A 22,510-nucleotide genomic window follows, 5' to 3' on the forward strand; every position below is an offset into this window, starting at 1 on the left:
TGTTTTTGTCAAAATCTGAAATATAATTGTGTCTAACTTGTCAAAGACTTTTAACCTTTATTATTTTTGCTACAATCACTTTCAAACTGTCCTGTCTCCAATTATGGTTTCACAAGTAAAACCTGCTAATGATGCAGTTTGTACTTGTAAATGTTTTTAGATGCACACATTTTGTCATGTTAGCGTTAGCATTAGCCCGTTGGTTTGAAATTCGTAACTGGTATCGCTAACTTAGGTTCGCTCTAGAAGAAATTCTGCTGTTGCAAAAATGTATCATACGAAACATGTTTTATATATTTAAAGAGCTCTAATTTCTGGAGTTATCAGATTATTGAGCTTGTTGTAAATAAAGCTTTAATCCAGTTCTGTGCATTTATTGATTGAGCAGGAAATAAACAGTCTGCACGCACACCCGCCTCACACAAACCCACCTCTGCTTTGCTGCCACTGGGCTGACAAGTTCACTCAACGGTCAAACCATAAGACGAGTTTCTGCAGAAATGTCTCAAGCATTAGAAGAAGGTAAATGTCACTTCTATAAGTGTCACAGGCGCCGTTTCCTGTCTTAAAAGTGAACAAAACAACACCGTATAAAGAGATCAACTAGACAACGGCCGTTGGATGGAGCCTGAGGCATGACCAGATTCTACTGTCATGAATATTCATTTTGTTTGTATATATATATATATATATCAGCGCCAGGGTAAAACGGAAGTTGGATGTCAGAGCGCCTGCTCCACTTCGCGCATGCGTCAGGGAGAGTTCTGTGCTGTTTCTATCTGTATTAGTGTAAGTGTTAGGCATTAAAAAAAATTGAATTATACGACCATCTCTTTGTCTTGTTTCCGCAGAATAAATAGAACCCGACAAGCTAGATTATAGAGTAATCTGATTTCGTTCTGTTTATTCAAACTTGACATGGATAATTATGCAAGAAAAAGGAGCTAAACTAATGTGACATAGACAAAAACAACAGAAAAATTACTTTAGTTTATAATGAATTGTACATTTTCAACAGTTCCTCTAAAAAAAAAAAAGAACAAAAAATCAAATCCAGTCTTAATAAACTCATATCACCAGGAGTTTGTGACACACCCGCGTTTGTTCCTGCCGTAAACATATATCCAAAAACATGAATGAAACCTTTTACTCCTTTTATTTTGAACGCGCAGAGCGGAAGTGTGACGTGACAGATCCAGGTTGGACTCGTGCGTGAGAGACTCTGACGTCCTCCCCCCGCGCGCGCGCGCGCGCGCGCGCGCGCACTGCACTGCACAGCACAGCACACCGGCACCGGCACCGGCTCGAGCGCACGCAGGACGCAGGACTCAGCAGGACTGAAGCTGCTCCACGCGCAGGAGGAGGAGGAGAACCAGGAGGAGAACCAGGAGGAGAACCAGGAGCAGAACCAGGAGGAGAACCAGGAGGAGAACCAGGAGAACCAGGAGGAGAACCAGGAGGAGAGCCGCTTTCCCTGCTGCGCTCATCAGTCAGTTTGTGTCCGCCCGCGTGCGTCCCGTGCAGCCCCGGTGTAGTCCCGTGCAGCCCCGGTGTAGTCCCGTGCAGCCCCGGTGTAGTCCCGTGCAGCCCCGGTGTAGTCCCGTGCAGCCCCGGTGTAGTCCCGTGCAGCCCCGGTGTAGTCCCGTGCAGCCCCGGTGTAGTCCCGTGCAGCCCCGGTGTAGTCCCGTGCAGCCCCGGTGTAGTCCGGTGCAGCCGCGGGAGTGACGCTCCGGTCGCGGTGAAGAAGATGCTCGCGGAGATGATCGCGGAGGAAGAATTTGAGATGAAGGAGGAGGAGCCGTGGTACGACAAGCGGGACCTGGAGCACGGTACGAGATGTTTTTAATTGTTTTTAATTTAATTACTGTTTTCATCCTGTGTGTGTTTTTTTAATCATCCAGTTTTTAGACCTAAAGTCCTGGTTTAGACCTGGTTTATCCATTTGTCTAGTGGTTTAGTCCTGGTGTAAGTTTTGGTTTAGTCCTGGACCTGGTTTGCACCTGCTTTAGTCCTGCTTTAGTCCTGCTTTAGTCCTGCTTTAGTCCTGCTTTAGACCTGCTTTAGTCCTGCTTTAGACCTGCTTTAGACCTGCTTTAGACCTGCTTTAGACCCGCTTTAGTCCTGCTTTAGACCTGCTTTAGACCCGCTTTAGTCCTGCTTTAGACCTGCTTTAGACCTGCTTTAGACCTGCTTTAGTCCTGCTTTAGACCTGCTTTAGACCTGCTTTAGACCTGCTTTAGACCTGCTTTAGTCCTGCTTTAGACCTGCTTTAGTCCTGCTTTAGACCTGTTTTAGTCCTGCTTTAGACCTGCTTTAGACCTGCTTTAGTCCTGCTTTAGTCCTGCTTTAGTCCTGCTTTAGACCTGCTTTAGTCCTGCTTTAGTCCTGCTTTAGTCCTGCTTTAGACCTGCTTTAGTCCTGCTTTAGTCCTGCTTTAGTCCTGCTTTAGACCTGCTTTAGTCCTGCTTTAGTCCTGCTTTAGACCTGCTTTAGACCTGCTTTAGACCTGCTTTAGTCCTGCTTTAGACCTGCTTTAGACCTGCTTTAGTCCTGCTTTAGACCCGCTTCAGTCCTGCTTTAGACCTGCTTTAGACCTGCTTTAGTCCTGCTTTAGACCTGCTTTAGACCTGCTTTAGACCTGCTTTAGTCCTGCTTTAGTCCTGCTTTAGACCTGCTTTAGACCTGCTTTAGTCCTGCTTTAGACCTGCTTTAGACCTGCTTTAGACCTGCTTTAGTCCTGCTTTAGTCCTGCTTTAGTCCTGCTTTAGACCTGCTTTAGTCCTGCTTTAGTCCTGCTTTAGACCTGCTTTAGACCTGCTTTAGTCCTGCTTTAGTCCTGCTTTAGACCTGCTTTAGACCTGCTTTAGTCCTGCTTTAGTCCTGCTTTAGTCCTGCTTTAGACCTGCTTTAGTCCTGCTTTAGTCCTGCTTTAGTCCTGCTTTAGACCTGCTTTAGTCCTGCTTTAGTCCTGCTTTAGACCTGCTTTAGACCTGCTTTAGACCTGCTTTAGTCCTGCTTTAGACCTGCTTTAGACCTGCTTTAGTCCTGCTTTAGACCTGCTTTAGACCTGCTTTAGACCTGCTTTAGACCTGCTTTAGTCCTGCTTTAGACCTGCTTTAGACCTGCTTTAGTCCTGTTTTAGTCCTGCTTTAGTCCTGCTTTAGTCCTGCTTTAGTCCTGGTTTAGTCCTGGTTTAGGACTAATAGGACAATAAAATATAAACTACAGTAAAATAAAGTACAATAAAATATAAACTACAGTAAAATAAAGTACAATAAAATATAAACTACAGTAAAATAAAGTACAATAAAATACAATAAAATATAAACTACAATAAAATAGATTACAATAAAATACAATAAAATATAAACTACAATAAAATAGATTACAATAAAATACAATAAAATATAAACTACAGTAAAATAAAGTACAATAAAATACAATAAAATATAAACTACAATAAAATAAAGTACAATAAAATATAAACTACAATAAAATAAACTACAATAAAATACAATAAAATATAAACTACAATAAAATAGATTACAATAAAATACAATAAAATATAAACTACAGTAAAATAAAGTACAATAAAGACCAGGACAAAAATTGATTGGGTAAAATTGAAAATGCAAATGTAGGAAAAGTAAAGCATCCAAGACAAATAAAGTGAATAAGAAAGCTTAAGGCTCACAAGGTCCATCATGTATTTTTTTAATTTAACACAATTTTTATTATATTATAATTAATATGTTTGGACTGAATGAGGGAAAATCATGAATAAAATCTTCCTTTAAAACAATAGTTTCCTGTGATCGAGTTGTTTAGTTTCTTGCAATATCGATTCATGTGGAAACAATTATATTATATTACATTATATTACATTATATTACATTATATAACATTATATTACATGATATGACATGATATGACATGATATGATATGATATGATATTATATTACATTTTATTATATTGAGTTCTCTGCACTTCTGCTTTGAGGTGATAAAATGCTGTCATTGGCTCGACAAAAGATAAATATTGCCCCAAAGTCTCTTTAACCATCGACTTCACGAGTTTAGAAATAACAGTCGTTTGAGATGTTGAAATTCTACGTCTGCAGATGATTTATTTGTCTTTAGCAATAGTATCGATACTAAAATCAGTAAGAAGTTTAAAATGCTCTTTATTTGTCTTTTACACCGTCTTTATTTAGTTGAAAAGTGGCTACGTGACATTTTATAACTCGACACGTGTCACTCACAGTTGCAGCAGGACAAAACAGGATCATTAACACATTCAGGACTCAATCCAAAATATAAACTAACGACGAGGAAACACTTTTGTAATAAGATTAAACTCTTATTAGAGTTAATTCAGTTTAACATGTCCCTTTAAAGACGTTATTTTGTCTTGAAAATCTCATTGTTTTGTAGAAATTGGTAGGAAATCAACCATTTTTCTTGTTATATATATATATATTTATACATTACTGACTATTAGTAATTTGCCGGTCAATTTGTGAAGTGGATAGTAAGAAAGAATAAGCAGAAATACGTCTAATTTTAGCTCTATTTTGGGGTTAAAGTGCACAATCTGTGAGCTCTTTTGTCACTTTAAACCGAGTGATGTGTCTAAGTGTGATTGACAAAGCAACAACAGTTCGTTAGGACACGTTCTTTCACTCTCTTCTCACTTTAGTCTTTGTTGGAGTGAAATTTCCGGAAGAAATTGCAGCAAACTGAACCACTTCCTGCTGTCGCTTCTTTCATCACGTCTTCTCAGGTTCAGCTTAAATGTGTCGTGTTCATGTTCCTTCACTGTAAATCACAGCTTTATGTTAGAGTTCACACAATAGCAGTGAATTTAAAAAATAAAATAAAAATCAGTGCATGCCGTATGTGGCAGAAAAAATATATTCAAGATAAATACATTTTTTTAATTATTATTTTCTTAATAGTCAAGTTTTTGTTTCCTTTTATATTGGTCAATAACAATTTTCAGTTTGATTTTGTCTAAAAAAACAAAGACAAATGTCTTTCAGTTTCACTTTCTTGAACATTAACAGTAAAATCAGTGAAAATAATAATATTTTTACCACAAAGTCGTGTTTTCACTGACACAAGATCGACCGACGACGTTTCCATTAAACAAGTGGATCATTGACCATTTAAAAATAAGCAAATCTTCATTAAAGTTTATTTTAACTAATGAGACGAAGTGATGAAGAGGAGTGATGAAGAGGAGTGTAACATGAGTGATGAAGAGGAGTGTGACATGAGTGATGAAGAGGAGTGATGATGATGAGTGATGAAGAGGAGTGTAACATGAGTGATGAAGAGGAGTGTAACATGAGTGATGATGAGGAGTGATGAAGAGGAGTGTAACATGAGTGATGAAGGGGAGTGTGATGAGTGATGAAGAGGAGTGTAACATGTGTGATGATGAGGAGTGTGATGAGTGATGAAGAGGAGTGTAACATGTGTGATGATGAGGAGTGTGATGAGTGATGAAGAGGAGTGTAACATGTGTGATGATGAGGAGTGTGATGAGTGATGAAGAGGAGTGTAACATGTGTGATGATGAGGAGTGTGATGAGTGATGAAGAGGAGTGTAACATGTGTGATGATGAGGAGTGTGATGAGTGATGAAGAGGAGTGTAACATGAGTGATGAAGAGGAGTGTAACATGTGTGATGATGAGGAGTGATGAAGAGGAGTGTAACATGAGTGATGAAGAGGAGTGTGATGAGTGATGAAGAGGAGTGTAACATGAGTGATGAAGAGGAGTGTAACATGAGTGATGATGAGGAGTGATGAAGAGGAGTGTAACATGAGTGATGAAGGGGAGTGTGATGAGTGATGAAGAGGAGTGTAACATGTGTGATGATGAGGAGTGTGATGAGTGATGAAGAGGAGTGTAACATGAGTGATGAAGGGGAGTGTGAGTGATGAAGAGGAGTGTAACATGTGTGATGATGAGGAGTGTGATGAGTGATGAAGAGGAGTGTAACATGTGTGATGATGAGGAGTGTGATGAGTGATGAAGAGGAGTGTAACATGAGTGATGAAGAGGAGTGTAACATGTGTGATGAGGAGTGTGATGAGTGAAGAGGAGTGTAACATGAGTGATGAAGAGGAGTGTAACATGAGTGATGATGAGGAGTGATGAAGAGGAGTGTAACATGAGTGATGAAGGGGAGTGTGATGAGTGATGAAGAGGAGTGTAACATGTGTGATGATGAGGAGTGATGAAGAGGAGTGTAACATGAGTGATGAAGAGGAGTGTAACATGTGTGATGAGGAGTGTGATGAGTGATGAAGAGGAGTGTAACATGAGTGATGATGAGGAGTGATGAAGAGGAGTGTGATGAGTGATGAAGAGGAGTGTGATGAGTGATGAAGAGGAGTGTAACATGAGTGATGAAGAGGAGTGTGATGAGTGATGAAGAGGAGTGTAACATGAGTGATGAAGAGGAGTGTAACATGTGTGATGAGGAGTGTGATGAGTGATGAAGAGGAGTGTAACATGAGTGATGATGAGGAGTGATGAAGAGGAGTGTGATGAGTGATGAAGAGGAGTGTGATGAGTGATGAAGAGGAGTGTAACATGAGTGATGAAGAGGAGTGTGATGAGTGATGAAGAGGAGTTTGATGAGTGATGAAGAGGAGTGTAACATGAGTGATGAAGAGGAGTGTGATGAGTGATGAAGAGGAGTGTAACATGAGTGATGATGAGGAGTGATGAAGAGGAGTGTGATGAGTGATGAAGAGGAGTGTAACAGGAGTGATGAAGAGGAGTGTGATGAGTGATGAAGAGGAGTGTAACAGGAGTGATGAAGAGGAGTGTGATGAGTGATGAAGAGGAGTGTAACAGGAGTGATGAAGAGGAGTGATGAAGAGGAGTGTGAGATGAAGTGATGAAGAGGAGTGATGAAGAGGAGTGTGATGAGTGATGAAGAGGAGTGTAACATGAGTGATGAAGAGGAGTGTGATGAGTGATGAAGAGGAGTGTAACAGGAGTGATGAAGAGGAGTGATGAAGAGGAGTGTAACAGGAGTGTTGCTGTGGCCCTCAGACCTGCAGTTGGCGGCTGAGCTGGGTAAAGGGCTCCTGGAGCGGAACCGAGAACTGGAACAAGGACTGGGCCAAATGTACAACACCAACCAAGAACAGCTGCAGGAGATCGAGGTGAGAACCAGGACCAGGACTGGACCTGGACTGGACCAGGACTGAACCAGGACTGGACCGGGACTGGACCAGGACTGGACCGGGACTGGACCGGGACTGAACCGGGACTGGACCGGGACTGGACCGGGACTGGACCAGGACTGGACCAGGACTGGAGTAAGACTGGAGTAAGACTGGAGTAAGACTGGAGTAAGACTGGAGTAAGACTGGACCAAGACTGGACCAAGACTGGACCAAGACTAGACCAAGACTAGACCAAGACTGGAGTAAGACTGGACCAGAACTGGACCAGGACTAAAAGCTATATAAATTGCAATCTTGGTCAATTATGTTTGCATCCACCGACCATCAACAAAGTATTTGTCAGAAGTAAGATTCAAGTTTATAGAATTATTGTTATTGCCTCTAGACTCAACAGAACCAGAAATCCCTCCATTTGTGGGCAAATGCTTAAATCACTGTGCCACAGATATTGACTCTGGACACAATAATAATCATACATGTGAACTAGTTTACAGGTCAAAAGTTATACAAAAATGGCAAATATTCTGCAATTCTCTAAGTATATTTGTTAGCATGTTAGCGTCTTAGCACGATTAGCTCCATGTCAACATTGGCTTGTCTTTGAGCGTTTAGCGTTTTAAGCCCGGTTTAATTCTCTTAAGTGAGGTCAATCCTGAGGCAGCGTAAATCTTTCCCTGGATTAATCCCGTCGAGCGTCACAAACTCTGCGTTAGCCATTTTCCGCTAACTTAAAGCGGTCGAATCCTTTTACTGAACCTCAACGAAACGGAAACTAAAAGCAGGACAGGACTGAAACAACATTGCGATGCATCGTTTTCGTGCGGTCAAACGTTGCTCTGGATTGCGTGATCGAGATAACGCTTCGCTCCATCTTTGGCGTTTGTTTGCTTCTTGAAGGTTCAAAGTTTTTCAGTTTCAGCAGGAGATAAGATAAAATGTCCTCAAAGAAAACGTACACAAACAGTAAATGGAAAACTCTTGGCTGTGACGTAAATAAGACGTTTACATGAAAAGTCTATGGGAATTATTGTTTATGAGGATATTATTGTGAGAAATGACATCACGATTTTGCTTTTATTCACAATTATTGAACCGAACACGACGACTAAACGACTGTGAACTCTTTGTTTCATTGTGTCACTGTTTGTTTGTGGCTGGTGTTTAGACCCTTTCCAAGACCCTTTCCTAGACCCTTGTCCAAGACCCTTTCCTAGACCCTTGTCCAAGACCCTTTCCTAGACCCTTGTCCTAGACCCTTTCCTAGACCCTTTCCTAGACCCTTTCCAAGACCCTTTCCAAGACCTTGTCCAAGACCCTTTCCTAGACCCTTTCCTAGACCCTTTCCTAGACCCTTGCCTAGACCCTTGCCTAGACCCTTTCCAAGACCCTTTCCTAGACCCTTTCCTAGACCCTTTCCTAGACCCTTTCCAAGACCCTTTCCAAGACCCTTTCCTAGACCCTTTCCTAGACCCTTTCCTAGACCCTTTCCTAGACCCTTTCCTAGACCCTTTCCTAGACCCTTTCCTAGACCCTTTCCTAGACCCTTTCCAAGACCCTTGTCCAAGACCCATTGTGTCCATACTCAAGTAAAATGTTGTAGTTGTAGTTATTGTCATTGTTGTTTACTTCCTGGACTCCCTCTCTGTTGTTGTTGTTGTTGTTGTTGTTGTTGTTTACTCTCTGGTCTGTTCCAGTACCTGGCGAAGCAGGTGGAGCTCCTGAGACAAGTGAACGACCAACACGCCAAAGTCTACGAGCAGCTGGACTCATCGGCTCGAGAGCTGGAGCAAAACAACCTCAAACTGAGCTCAGACAATCGCAGCGCTCAGAACAAGATCCACGGGTGAGTGCTGTGTTTACACACTTTACTGTTATTATTACCACACTTTACTGTTATTATTACCACACTTTACTGTTATTATTACCACACTTTACTGTTATTATTACCACACTTTACTGTTATTATTACCACACTTAACTGTTATTATTACCACACTTTACTGTTATTATTACCACACTTTACTGTTATTATTACCACACTTTACTGTTATTATTACCACACTTTACTGTTATTATTACCACACTTTACTGTTATTATTACCACACTTTACTGTTATTATTACCACACTTTACTGTTATTATTACCACACTTTACTGTTATTATTACCACACTTTACTGTTATTATTACCACACTTCACTGTTATTATTACCACACTTTACTGTTATTATTACCACACTTTACTGTTATTATTACCACACTTCACTGTTATTATTACCACATTTCACTGTTATTATTACCACACTTTACTGTTATTATTACCACACTTTACTGTTATTATTACCACATTTCACTGTTATTATTACCACACTTTACTGTTATTATTACCACACTTTACTGTTATTATTACCACACTTTACTGTTATTATTACCACACTTAACTGTTATTATTACCACACTTTACTGTTATTATTACCACACTTTACTGTTATTATTACCACATTTCACTGTTATTATTACCACACTTAACTGTTATTATTACCACACTTTACTGTTATTATTACCACCCTTCACTGTTATTATTACCACATTTCACTGTTATTATTACCACACTTTACTGTTATTATTACCACACTTTACTGTTATTATTACCACACTTCACTGTTATTATTACCACATTTCACTGTTATTATTACCACATTTCACTGTTATTATTACCACACTTTACTGTTATTATTACCACACTTTACTCTTATTATTACCACACTTCACTGTTATTATTACCACATTTCACTGTTATTATTACCACACTTTACTGTTATTATTACCACCACACTTTACTGTTATTATTACCACATTTCACTGTTATTATTACCACACTTAACTGTTATTATTACCACACTTAACTGTTATTATTACCACACTTAACTGTTATTATTACCACACTTAACTGTTATTATTACCACATTTCACTGTTATTATTACCACACTTTACTGTTATTATTACCACACTTTACTGTTATTATTACCACATTTCACTGTTATTATTACCACACTTAACTGTTATTATTACCACACTTTACTGTTATTATTACCACACTTTACTGTTATTATTAGCATGTTAAATGAAGGCGTGTGCTAAAGATCAACCACTCAAACAAAAACCTCAATAACACTTTAACATAAGCCAAATACAAAGCATTTATTCATATTTATTACAAACTGATCATTTTATAATCTTTTACTCAGGATTAGTGCTGGTGGTGGTGGTGGTGTTGGTGGTGTTGGTGTTTGGTTGAGTTAATGTTAATGATTAGTTTATTTTTGTCAATGATTACTTTATGATTAACACATATTTATTTTATTGATTTATTTTTCCCGAGGGCCAGATGGAGCACAACACGTCACTGTAACAACATTTCGTCGCACAAAATATCCCCAAATCTGATTCTATTGCTGCTAGATTATATTTTTGAGAGAAATAACATTCAAAATGCTTTTCCAACAACATCACCAGAATTAAACTAGAACTAGACTAAAACCGACCGGGTCTGAACCAGGACTAACCCAGAATCAAACCTGTCTAAAGCGGAATTAAACATGGACAAAACAAAGACCAAATCAGTAAACACGATTTTAATGCTATGTCTTAATACCTGGATGATTGTTGTGGGCCGGATTAAATCGCTTGGAGGGCCTGATTTGGCCCCCAGGCCTTATGTTGAATTGCCCTGTTCTAAAGTGTTACCAAAGCTTCTGCCCCGTGTCTGTAACGACGGCTAGCTCACTGTTATTGCTAATGCTAATGCTAACTTTTATAAACATGTAAAATATAAAACAAACGATCAACATTTAAATTCAGCACCACCCGGTTGTTGTTGTTGTTGTTGTTGTTGATGTTGTTGTGTGTAGAAAACTTTGCTGTCGTTTTCGTTTGCCTCGTCTTATTGTTTGGATCGTTTAATATGCTTTGAAATTAGCATTAGCATTAGCATCGAGGCACAAACACCTAGCTCTGATGACATGTTCTCCTCCTTTATCTCTGTTTTTTACATGTTGACAATGAACTTAATACTTAAAGACCAGGCAGAAGCATTTATTCATTTTACTGCAAATTGGCAAAAAAGGCATAAAATAAAATAAAAATAATTGAGATAATGAAACATGTCATGTTTAAATAACTAAACAGAGGTAGAAAATGTGTCCAAAAAAAGTAAAGAGTGACCAAACGGAGATGAAAACAGAACTATACCAGAACTGGGACTATACTGGGAGTAATGGGACTATACTGGGAGTAATGGGACTATACTTGGAGTAATGGGACTATACTTGGAGTAATGGGACTATACTTGGAGTAATGGGACTATACTTGGAGTAATGGGACTATACTTGGAGTAATGGGACTATACTGGGAGTAATGGGACTATACTTGGAGTAATGGGACTATACTTGGAGTAATGGGACTATACTTAGAGTAATGGGACTATACATGGAGTAATGGGACTATACTTAGAGTAATGGGACTATACTTGGAGTAATGGGACTATACTGGGAGTAATAGGACTATACTGGGAGTAATGGGACTATACTTGGAGTAATGGGACTATACTTGGAGTAATGGGACTATACTTAGAGTAATGGGACTATACTTAGAGTAATGGGACTATACTTGGAGTAATGGGTCTATACTTGGAGTAATGGGACTATACTTGGAGTAATGGGTCTATACTTGGAGTAATGGGACTATACTTGGAGTAATGGGTCTATACTTGGAGTAATGGGACTATACTTAGAGTAATGGGACTATACTTGGAGTAATGGGTCTATACTTGGAGTAATGGGACTATACTTGGAGTAATGGGTCTATACTTGGAGTAATGGGACTATACTTGGAGTAATGGGTCTATACTTGGACTAATGGGACTATACTTGGAGTAATGGGTCTATACTTGGAGTAATGGGACTATACTTGGAGTAATGGGACTATACTTGGAGTAATGGGTCTATACTTGGAGTAATGGGTCTATACTTGGAGTAATGGGTCTATACTTGGAGTAATGGGACTATACTTGGAGTAATGGGACTATACTTGGAGTAATGGGACTATACTTGGAGTAATGGGACTATACTTGGAGTAATGGGTCTATACTTGGAGTAATGGGACTATACTTAGAGTAATGGGACTATACTTGGAGTAATGGGACTATACTTAGAGTAATGGGACTATACTTGGAGTAATGGGACTATACTGGGAGTAATAAGACTATACTGGGAGTAATGGGACTATACTTGGAGTAATGGGTCTATACTTGGAGTAATGGGACTATACTTGGAGTAATGGGACTATACTTAGAGTAATGGGACTATACTTAGAGTAATGGGACTATACTTGGAGTAATGGGACTATACTTTGAGTAATGGGACTATACTTAGAGTAATGGGACTATACTTAGAGTAATGGGACTATACTTGGAGTAATGGGACTATACTTGGAGTAATGGGACTATACTTGGAGTAATGGGACTATACTTGGAGTAATGGGACTATACTTAGAGTAATGGGACTATACTTAGAGTAATGTGGGCTTATTGATACTCTCTGAAGAACTTGTTGCGAGTCCATTTTACTGCTTTGATTTGAAGAAGATTCTGACTTCCGTGTTAAACGGCGCGTTGCGTGTTCATTTCCTGTCGCGCTCAGACTGACGGAGACGGTGGAGCAGCTGCAGACGCAGGTGGAGGAGCTCCAGAAGCAGGTGGACGACTTGAAGATCGGCTCAAGTCTGAAATCCCAGAGACGAGCGGGACGTCCCAGAGACAGACAGAGCATCTCCTGTCTGCAAGAGCTCGACTACACGTACAGGTAAAAGTCATTTAAGTTAATCATGTGACCTCTTTGAATAACGTATTTTCTGGACTATAAGTCGCTCCTTTTTAACCTTTTTTGTCGGGGTGAGACTTATACTCCAGAGCGACTTATATGTGATAGTATTCGTTATTTTCACACTGACAACCACAAGAGGGCGCTCTAGGCTCTAAGCGACGTAGAAGAAGAATCTGCACTTCCTCTTCCTCTGGAGTTTGTGGAGTTGTTTAGAAGTGACACAGAGGAAGAAGAATTCAGTAGATTTAGTGATTTGGGGTAAAACTGATGCTTTGCTAAACGTGTTAGCATGTTCTTTATGCTATAGTTATCTGAATAACTGTTCATATGTTACGCTAACATACCAGACACTTACCACAGTTCTGTCTGTGCCTCATGTAGCTGAAGGTGTTAGCGTTAGCATACGTCATGTAGCTGAAGGTGTTAGCGTTAGCACACGTCATGTAGCTGAAGGTGTTAGCGTTAGCATACGTCATGTAGCTGAAGGTGTTAGCGTTAGCATACGTCATGTAGCTGAAGGTGTTAGCGTTAGCATACGTCATGTAGCTGAAGGTGTTAGCGTTAGCATACGTACACCTATTCACCATGTTCTCTCATCTGTTATTATTTTAAACTGAATTTCAAGATGAAATGTCTGTTCTTGGTCTTGGATTTTATCAAATACATTTCACACAAAAAATGCGACTTCTATATGTGTTTTTCTTCTCTATTATGATTTTTTTTTGCTGGTGCGACTTACGACTTGCGACTAAAATACGGTAGTCACAACGGTTAATTAGCCTTGTAAAGTTTAAGTTAGCCAAATTTAGCCAAAGTTAGCCAGTTAACGTTTAGCTTTTGAAGAGAATGACAACAACACATTTTACAGGTGAGTTCTTTATAGAATGGACCCGGTGACTTTAGTATTAGCGACATTAAAATCTTTAGTTTCCAAGATAAAATCACAAACGCTAAAAACGAGTCGGAACGGCATCGTTTGATCTCAGAAACACAAATAACTGCGGATCACGTGAATGACGCGGTAGTCGACCAAATTTAGTATTAATATTTGGATTATAAGCTTTTATTTGCACAAAGTCAGAAATGAGAAGGCATGGAGTGACTTAGATGGAGAGTTTGGAAAGTTTAATCTGCGTTTACGTACGAAGATACTTTACTTGTACTTATATATTTTTTATATTTATTTACATAGATGTTTTTGGTGCGACTCAAAGGATTTTAAGAGCTTATGTCAGAGCCTCACAGTCTACAAGCAGTCGGTCTTCATCCAAAAGAGGCAGCTCCTCTCCAACTGTGCTAACGCTAACACTAACGCTAATGCTAATGCTAATCCCCAGCAACACTTGTCTTTCCCGTTTTGTCCCGCGATCGCTTCCTTCTCGATCCAAACTCGAGGTCAGACACAGGACAAGTCGCTGGTAAATCCAAGGGGCAGATGAGGCTGGAAGTGAACGGGTCAAAGTCCAAACCCGGGTCCAGGACACGGACTAAACGTGCTAATCTCAAACACGATAAACTATCTCAAAACTTGCCTCGGTCGCTTTACGATTCAGCGGTTGAATCATTATATTATTGAGATTATAAAGACGACAGCGGAAAGTAAAGACCGTGGACCGAGGTAGATGACGTTTTAGGAGTGAATTGTGAGTTTAATCGAGCTTTTCACATATAAATACATTGTTTACAAGTATTTCTCTGTTACACATGAGTCTTATCGCGCCTGATAAGCATCGTTTGGGTCAAATTGGAGCAGAATTCCCCTTCAGTCCATGAATCAACACAAAGGGCGTTGATTAAGGATTGCTTAGTGGACTTTTACATTGGAGCGGAAATGCAGGAAAAAGTACTAGGAAACTACGTATTTATGTATAAAGACTCATTTTGTGAGTTTAATCTGCCTTTTTACGTATAATTACCCCCAAAAATACAAACATTTCAGCTCTCTTACTTCATACTTTCTCATATTTGCTATTGTCCCATTCAAACCCATATAATCTAAATAATATATACAAATGTTGGTCGACTAAGACTCCATGGAACAATTAATCTACTTAACGACTCCTGCTCGTCACCGGAAGTTTAATCCACTGTTTGTTGGCAATAAAATGGCTAAAGGTGTTTCTAATCTTTTAAACGAGCCGAGATACAAAACTAAAATGTCCAGTTTGATCAAATCAATGATAAAATCCATAAAACATGCCAAACAAACCCGTCACGTATAACGGTATCTGAGGCCCAGTGCACCTCTGTTTTTCCTCAGACATAAATACTTTTACTATACTTCAATTTAGCAGTTTTTTTCAGCAATAAAAACATATAATACAAGATGGATATGTTTATTTTGCTTTGAAGGTGGAAAAGCGCTATATAAATACATTGTAATAATAATAATAAATATAGCCGCAAGCGGCAATGATCGGCCCTCGCCACGCCGCCGCCACGCCGCCGCCACACCGCCGCCACGCCGCAAGAGGAGGGGGCGCTAACGCGCCCCAATTGTCCTTTTATTACGCTAAACATAACTAAACATTTAACCTCCATATATATATATATATATATATAAAATCTGTAGGGGGCGCTGTGGCGCCAAATGAATTTATTTCACTTCAAGTAGGTTTAGGGCAAAGAGTTTAACAACTGATTCTAATTTGACGCAATTCGGACTTTATCTGCGCAAACGGCCGAAATTTTAAATATGGGAGATTTCTGAAATTCTAGCTACAGTTTGCGGCTTCGCCGCACAGAGACCGTGAGAGGTATCAATGTAATTTGGATAACTTTTGATGTCCCACTCTTCAGTAGCATTTTCACCAAATTTCAGCTTTTTAGGGCCAACGCCCTGGGAGGAGTTCGTAAAAGTACGACGTTTGGAAAAACTCCGAAGTCATGTTTAGCCATTTTTGAAGCAATATGGCCGACATTTGGTTGGGCAGACGGCGTTGCCGTAATAATATTTTTTACTTCTCTTGTCACCATCTACCTCTGCGCCAAATTTCATGATTCTACGATCAGATTTTTTTTGGGTCATTTCCCATCTCTCAATGCATTTTTGGTACATTTGGGGGCGCTGACGCGCCAATTTTTTTATTTTAGAAAAGGGAAATAGCCAGAATGTAGAGAGGCACGATTTTTAGAGGTGTGAACATTTTTGTGACTTTTCGTCAATGTTCACTGGGTGAAAAATAGGGGGGTTGGTCCCGAGAAGAAGAAAGAAGAAAGAAGAAAGAAGAAAGAATAATATTCCGATGCGAAAACAATGTTTCCCATTTTTCAAATATCATAAACTATACATTTTCGGAAAGCGCTCGCGCTTTCCTACCTCATGGTGTGGGTCCCTGGTCACTGACAGGTACTTTCGTTAATTTTGAGTGGGCTCCGCCCACTTTGTGTTTTTGGCCCTCTATACAGTAATAATGTTCAATTTTTGCATTACATGCTTATATGCACGGAACATGCAAGAGATGGGGAACGTATTCGTGAGCTACTTAGCGCAAATGAGTGCTTTATATGGGGATGACGACCGCTTCGCGGTCGTCATCTCAATGTAAAGTTCTCGTTTAGTGCGCACTTTTGCACAGGCTTCGCCCGTTTACAACGGTAATGTTCCATTTTCCTACTACTAATTAGTATACACGGGGCGTGCATGAGTGGAGGAGTGCGTTAGTGAGTGTTTGAAAGTGGGCGAGCGCTTCGCGCTCGATTTCGTGCGCACTACGTGTGCACTTTCGCAGCCGTGCTTCGCACGGCCTTACGAGATTAATAGGCCTCTCGCCAGCTTGTGGCGCTCAGGCCTAATAATGATACAATGCAATAATAATAATTCAACAATAAATAATAATACAATAAATAATAAAAAATATAATAATGATAATAGAAATGCTGTGGAACATATAGGCAAAGCAATAATATGGTGGAAACGAGCAAGTGACAGAAGTGACATCTTGAACCTTTTAATCATTTTTAAAAATATATACTTGCAATATTTTGGATGAAATATGAAACTTAAAACTGCTTAAACTAATACAATGTTTTGTTTGTAAAGGGCTAAATTACATCGTTAACATGTTTTAGACAGAATAAGAGCCATTTAGTTCAGTTTGAGTGACTTTATTCACTGTGTGTGAAAATCCGTCGTAAACTCTGACCTTTCCTCTTTGTAAATGTGTAAAAGGCGTTTTCCGTGCTGTCTGGAGTATTTCCCGGTCGATGGTGTAAAATACTCTACATTTGCCTCCTGCCATGTCCTGATCGTGCCCCTCTCTCTGTGTCCAGGCTGAGCTCTTGCCCCCTGGACGACTCGGACCCTCGGCCCCCCGTCGTGTGTTGGCACGAGGAGCAGAAAGAGGCCCTGACCGAGTCCCTGCAGTCGCTCCAGCGGCAGGTCGCGGCCGAGCGCAGCCGGCGGGAGCGAGCGGAGCGGGACGCCGAGATATTAGCCAATGAGAACGCAGCGCTGGAGCAGCAACTGGGAGCGATGGAGGGATGCAAGGTACGCCAGGGTCTTCTTATGTTCAACTCAATCATACCAACGTCATGAACTGGAACACGTTTAGTGGAAAAATCTGGCCTTTTTTTGGTTTACGTCAAGATTTAGTCCGTTTTTTTTAGACGTACAAAGACTAAACGTAACAACATCCTTTTTTTTAATCTCATATTCACGTTTTGACCATGTGACGTTCCTTCTTTCGTCGTTCTCAGGCCCGACTGACCGAACTCGAACACGAAGCCGACGAGCTTCGCCAACTCTGGCGACTGAAGTCCTCCGCCCGCTCCGCCCTCCGCGACGCCCACTTCTCGCCCGATCCGTACGAGCACGGCCCCGACTCGCCGTCCTCCCGGCAGCCCCGCCTCCTGCGGCGCGCCGGCAGCGAGCGCGCCATGGCCGCCGCCGCCGCCCCGGACGACCGCGCCTGCTCCTGCGCCCGGCGCCACGACGCATTCAAGCACCGCGGGATCTCCCTGCTCAACGAGGTGGACGCCCAGTACAGCGCCCTGCAGGTGAAGTACGAGGAACTGCTGAGTCGCTGTCACGCCGGGACGCTCCCGGACGGTCGGGACGCGAGCGCGGACGAGGTCGAAACCCCGTCGCCGGATTCGAATGCGGGCGATTTCGATCCTTTTACGGAGGATATGCACCAGCCGGAGTACAAGGAGCTGTTCAGGGAGATTTTCCTGCGCATTCAGAAAACCAAAGAGGACTTGATTGAGAACAGGGGGCGGGGGACGACTGGAGATGGATAACGGCGCCGGCTCGAGTCGCCGTAGCAACGGTTGAAGCAAGGTTTTAACACGGATGCCCTCACGCGATACTTGAAATCACAATGTTTCATCTTTATCGAGTTGTTCAGTCGTAATAACTTCTGTTTTTTCTTTTCAAGACGGTTTGGAGTTCTATTTTGTAGCATTTTATGGTAACTACACCTTAATAAGCCTTAATAAAGCATGAACAAAGACTTAATTCATCATGAACAAATAGTTTATTAGGAATTATTCAGGCTTCGTAACGACTTGATCAGCTCCTTATCCTAACTCCTTAATTAAGTAGTTACTAAGCCTTAATAAGCTATTTGTTCATATGAATTAAGTCTTTGTTCATGCTTTATTAAGGTTAATTAAGGTTAATTAAGGTGTAGTTGATTATTTGTTCTAATTTCAAACGTCTTCAGATGAATTAGCTTTGGAAAACAAGAACGTGGACATTTTGTGTGCAATATTCAAGTAATTTAGATTCACATTCTGAGGAAGTCATGTTTTGTTCTGTGTTGTGATGTAGTTCTACTGTAGGATTACTCGATTACTCAAGTTTAAGGGTAGTTCTGTCACGATAACACGTTTGATTGACTGCTACAGAAAATATCACGATAAATGGTAATATCGGAACTAGAGCTCGCAACTCATCATTTTAAACAGTATTATATTCAGGGTGATTTTAATGTGCATACGGATCCCCGGGGAAATATGTCCGCCAAGTCAAACTGTTGAAATATCAGACGTAATTCTTGATATTGTACCAGAAAAACATTAAACCGACATAAAAAAACAACATAAAACAAGCAACTAATCGTTTTAAATAATCGTTATGGAAGTTTTATGACTCGAATTGAGCCGCGATTGCGTGAAAACGATGCAGGGAATGTGTAAATCGAGTGTATTTCATGAAAACGCTCTTCACCAGGATCCTCACTTCAGCTTCGTCTGCGCCAAATTCAGTACAATCAAAATTCAGTTGATCGAAAGAATCACTGGACTAATTGTCTGTCAGTTGGAGCTGTAATAGAAGCTACTTTACACAAAAGCCCTGAAGTAGATCCGTCCCAAAATGCGCAGTATCGTTTGGAAAAAAAAGAAAAAAATCTGATGCAATTTCAAAAACGGCAAAAAAACACACACTTTAGCAGTTAATTTAGCCTCAAAAATGAGTCGTAGAAGTTTCTCGTTTCCCTCTACGGCACAAAAGAAAAGAAAACGTACTCGCGCTCAAAAAGTAGTTGTTCTGGTGACGGGCCTACGCAGCGGCAGATGGCGGACATTTTACGCCAGATGCCCCTCCTCTTGACTCGACACGACTCGCGCGACGAAAATGCCCAAATTGTGTGCGGTATTTAACTGTTCTGGCCGCTCGTCTCCCGGGAGATGCGCTCGATACTGCGGAACATTCCGGGCGAAGTGGTAACGCCTTCACGAGACGAGCAGGTTCTCCCGGCAGAAAAGTGACACGCCCTTGTAAAGCCAGAAAATGTGAATTATTTGCTTTAAAAAACATTGATTTTGAATAGTTCAATAAGCCAATGGAAATATTGTGTGGTTGTTATGCAAAAAAAGAGAAAATATGACTGTAAAAAAATATATTAATGGTGCTTAATATACAGGGCTTTTGATAAATGTGTGTTTGAGTTAGACATTTACAATAAGTAGCATGAAAATATGTAGGTTTTTCAAATATAAGTGCCAAACCTGAATATTCTGAACGGGACACGTGTTTTGTTTTGAAATTTTGTCATTTAAACTTAATAATTCAAATCGTGAGTGATCTACAACTTGACAGAATTTGCATCGTTGCATGTGTTATATTCGGGGTGATTTCATTGTGCAATATTGATCCGGGAAAAATATGATCACCGAGTCAAATTGTTGGAATATCGGCCGTAATTGTTGATATTGACACAAAAAAACAACATATTACTACATTTTTCTCTTTATCAAAACCTTCGAGACGTAGAATCCACTCCAAAGGTTAGAATTGATCTAGTTTTACGTAATCGTGTCTTCAGTGAAAGATTGACTCGATGATTCTCTTGCACTTCTCACGTTCGACAGTTGTTCTTTGTTGCGTTCGCTGTCGTCTGCTTAGCGCGTAGATTTCAATGTAAAATGTTTAAAATGTGGCGTTCAATTGCACCTTAGTCAAACGGATGATATTAATGACACTTTGTAACGCCGTCGTACGAATCCGTGAATGAATAACCGACTGTGTAACTCTGAGAATGAAGAACGTGTTGAACCATTAAAACACGAGAAAACTTGAAACGTTGTCCATTTACTTGAACCAGATGTATTGTCATGTTTGTGTGTGCGGTAGTCGAGGGCAACGAGTTCATGTTTTGTCAGTGAAAAATCAGGTTGAGGGTTTGAGCTGGTTTGGTCAGATTGTGGGCGTTTCCTCGAGGTTGTGTCGAAATTGGTCCAGTCACAATTTTCCCACATTGACTGATAATTTCATGTCAAAAGTGTATAACTGTCAATCCACATTAAAAAACATCAGAAATAGATACTAATCTGAGAAGTATCAATACACGTTTATTTATTGCTTTGGTGTTTTTTCTTTATTTTGAAAAATTAATATGCATCATTTTTTTTTAAATTTGGTTAAAGAAAAAAACAGGACAAAATGTGATCTTTCCCGAACAAGAAAAATAATCTCAAATGATAGACCTGAAAGTTTTATCTCATCAAAATAAGCTGTATTCCTTTAGTATCAATAGTTTGTAATTTTAGTATTGTTCAGTTCAGTTTATTCAGAAAGTTTCCAAGGTTAAAGTGATAAAATAGTAAAAAAGAAATGGTAAAAATGCAAAAACTCTCATACTATTACATTAAATCTGCCATTTTAACCACCCCAAAACAATTTCTTACTCCAAATTCTGCTTCAAACCACGTTTTTATTGACTTTTTTTTTTTAAACAACTAAATCTCCAATAATATTCCATTTATTGCACAGACTCATGAAGAAACTGTGGACCTTCAACCTGAAACATACAGATCCTCCAGTGAAGTCCTGAATCGGTCAAGGGCCTGGTGTTGGGGGAGGGGCCTGGTCTTAGGGGAGGGGCCTGGTCTTAGGGGAGTGGCCTAAGCAGTGACTTCCACAGCCACAAAACGGCGGAATCTGCTTTGCAGTGTTGCGGCATTGTGGTGGCCTCTGACAGCCTTTCTGCATTGCAAAGCATTAAATCTGGGAAATCGGATTGCAGACAGGATGTGTTGAATGGCATCTTCTGTCTGATGCTCTCCCTGTCCAGGAAGGATGTGAGGGTTTCCTTCATTTGGGTCCCTGCGCATGTGGGGGTGGATGGTAACGAAATGGCTGATGCACTGGCTAAACGTTCCCTTCGGCGGCCATCAATTGATGTGGCGGTTGAGTTAAGCAAATCTGAAATCAAGCCTGTTATCAAGAGTCATGTGGTCGGCCTTTGGCAGGAATTTTGGAGCCACTGTGTTACTGGACGGCATCTCTATCACATACAGGGTAGTGTGGGTCCTTGCGGGTCTATGGGCAGGAACGCGTGGGAGGAAAGGGCCTTCGCCCGCATGAGGATTGGCCATACTGGACTCAATTGGTCACTGAGTAGGATAGGCAAACATCCGACCGGTCTGTGTGGTCACTGTCGGGTGCCAGAGACTGTCGAGCATGTGCTGATTTGCTGTGAGGCTTATGATAGGGAAAGGGCCGGGTTGGCCTTGTGGTTTCGGAATAATGGGCGGGAGTTCAATCTGCGGAACGTTCTGGCGATCCAGTCACAGGGTTTGTGTCAGGCTGTGGTTGCTTACTTATGTAGCACAGGGCTGGGTAAACGTTTATAGAGGTGGGGGGTGGTGGAGACTGAGCCGAGGATGAGGAGCAAGAGGATGTTCTAACGCGCTTGGACTTCATGGGCCTAGAAACGCCAAAGTGATGGAAGAAGGACTTCTAAAGGATAAAACGACAAAGACGTCCCATGACCTCATGGGCTTTGTAAAACAACAAAGACGTCCCATGATCTCATGGGCTTTGTACTTCCAAAGCACCGAACGTCAAAGAGGGCGAGGAAGGTGAAGAAGAGTCTCCCTGGAATAAAGCCGGTTGGTCTCTGACACAACAACTATTCTAGTCACAAAAACACATCATGACCTCATGGGCTTTGTAACGCCAAAGCGA

At 40.7% G+C, this 22,510-nt stretch overlaps 1 protein-coding gene across 1 annotated transcript; it reads left to right on the forward strand.

The window, feature by feature from the left end:
- The first annotated feature begins 1,727 nt into the window (after positions 1–1,727).
- On the forward strand, positions 1,728–18,336 carry LOC140368870 (cerebellar degeneration-related protein 2-like). Its single transcript, XM_072456019.1, has 6 exons — positions 1,728–1,829; positions 7,077–7,189; positions 8,908–9,056; positions 12,913–13,074; positions 17,368–17,584; positions 17,794–18,336. The coding sequence occupies exons 1-6, from the start codon at positions 1,748–1,750 to the stop codon at positions 18,334–18,336; spliced, it is 1,266 nt and encodes a 421-aa protein (XP_072312120.1). The 5' UTR covers positions 1,728–1,747.
- Positions 18,337–22,510: the final 4,174 nt, after the last annotated feature.

The sequence above is a fragment of the Eucyclogobius newberryi genome, unplaced genomic scaffold (assembly GCF_026437365.1).
Source record: "Eucyclogobius newberryi isolate DKJ021-1_F unplaced genomic scaffold, fEucNew1.0.hap1 SCAF_20, whole genome shotgun sequence".
NCBI lineage: Eukaryota > Metazoa > Chordata > Actinopteri > Gobiiformes > Gobiidae > Eucyclogobius > Eucyclogobius newberryi.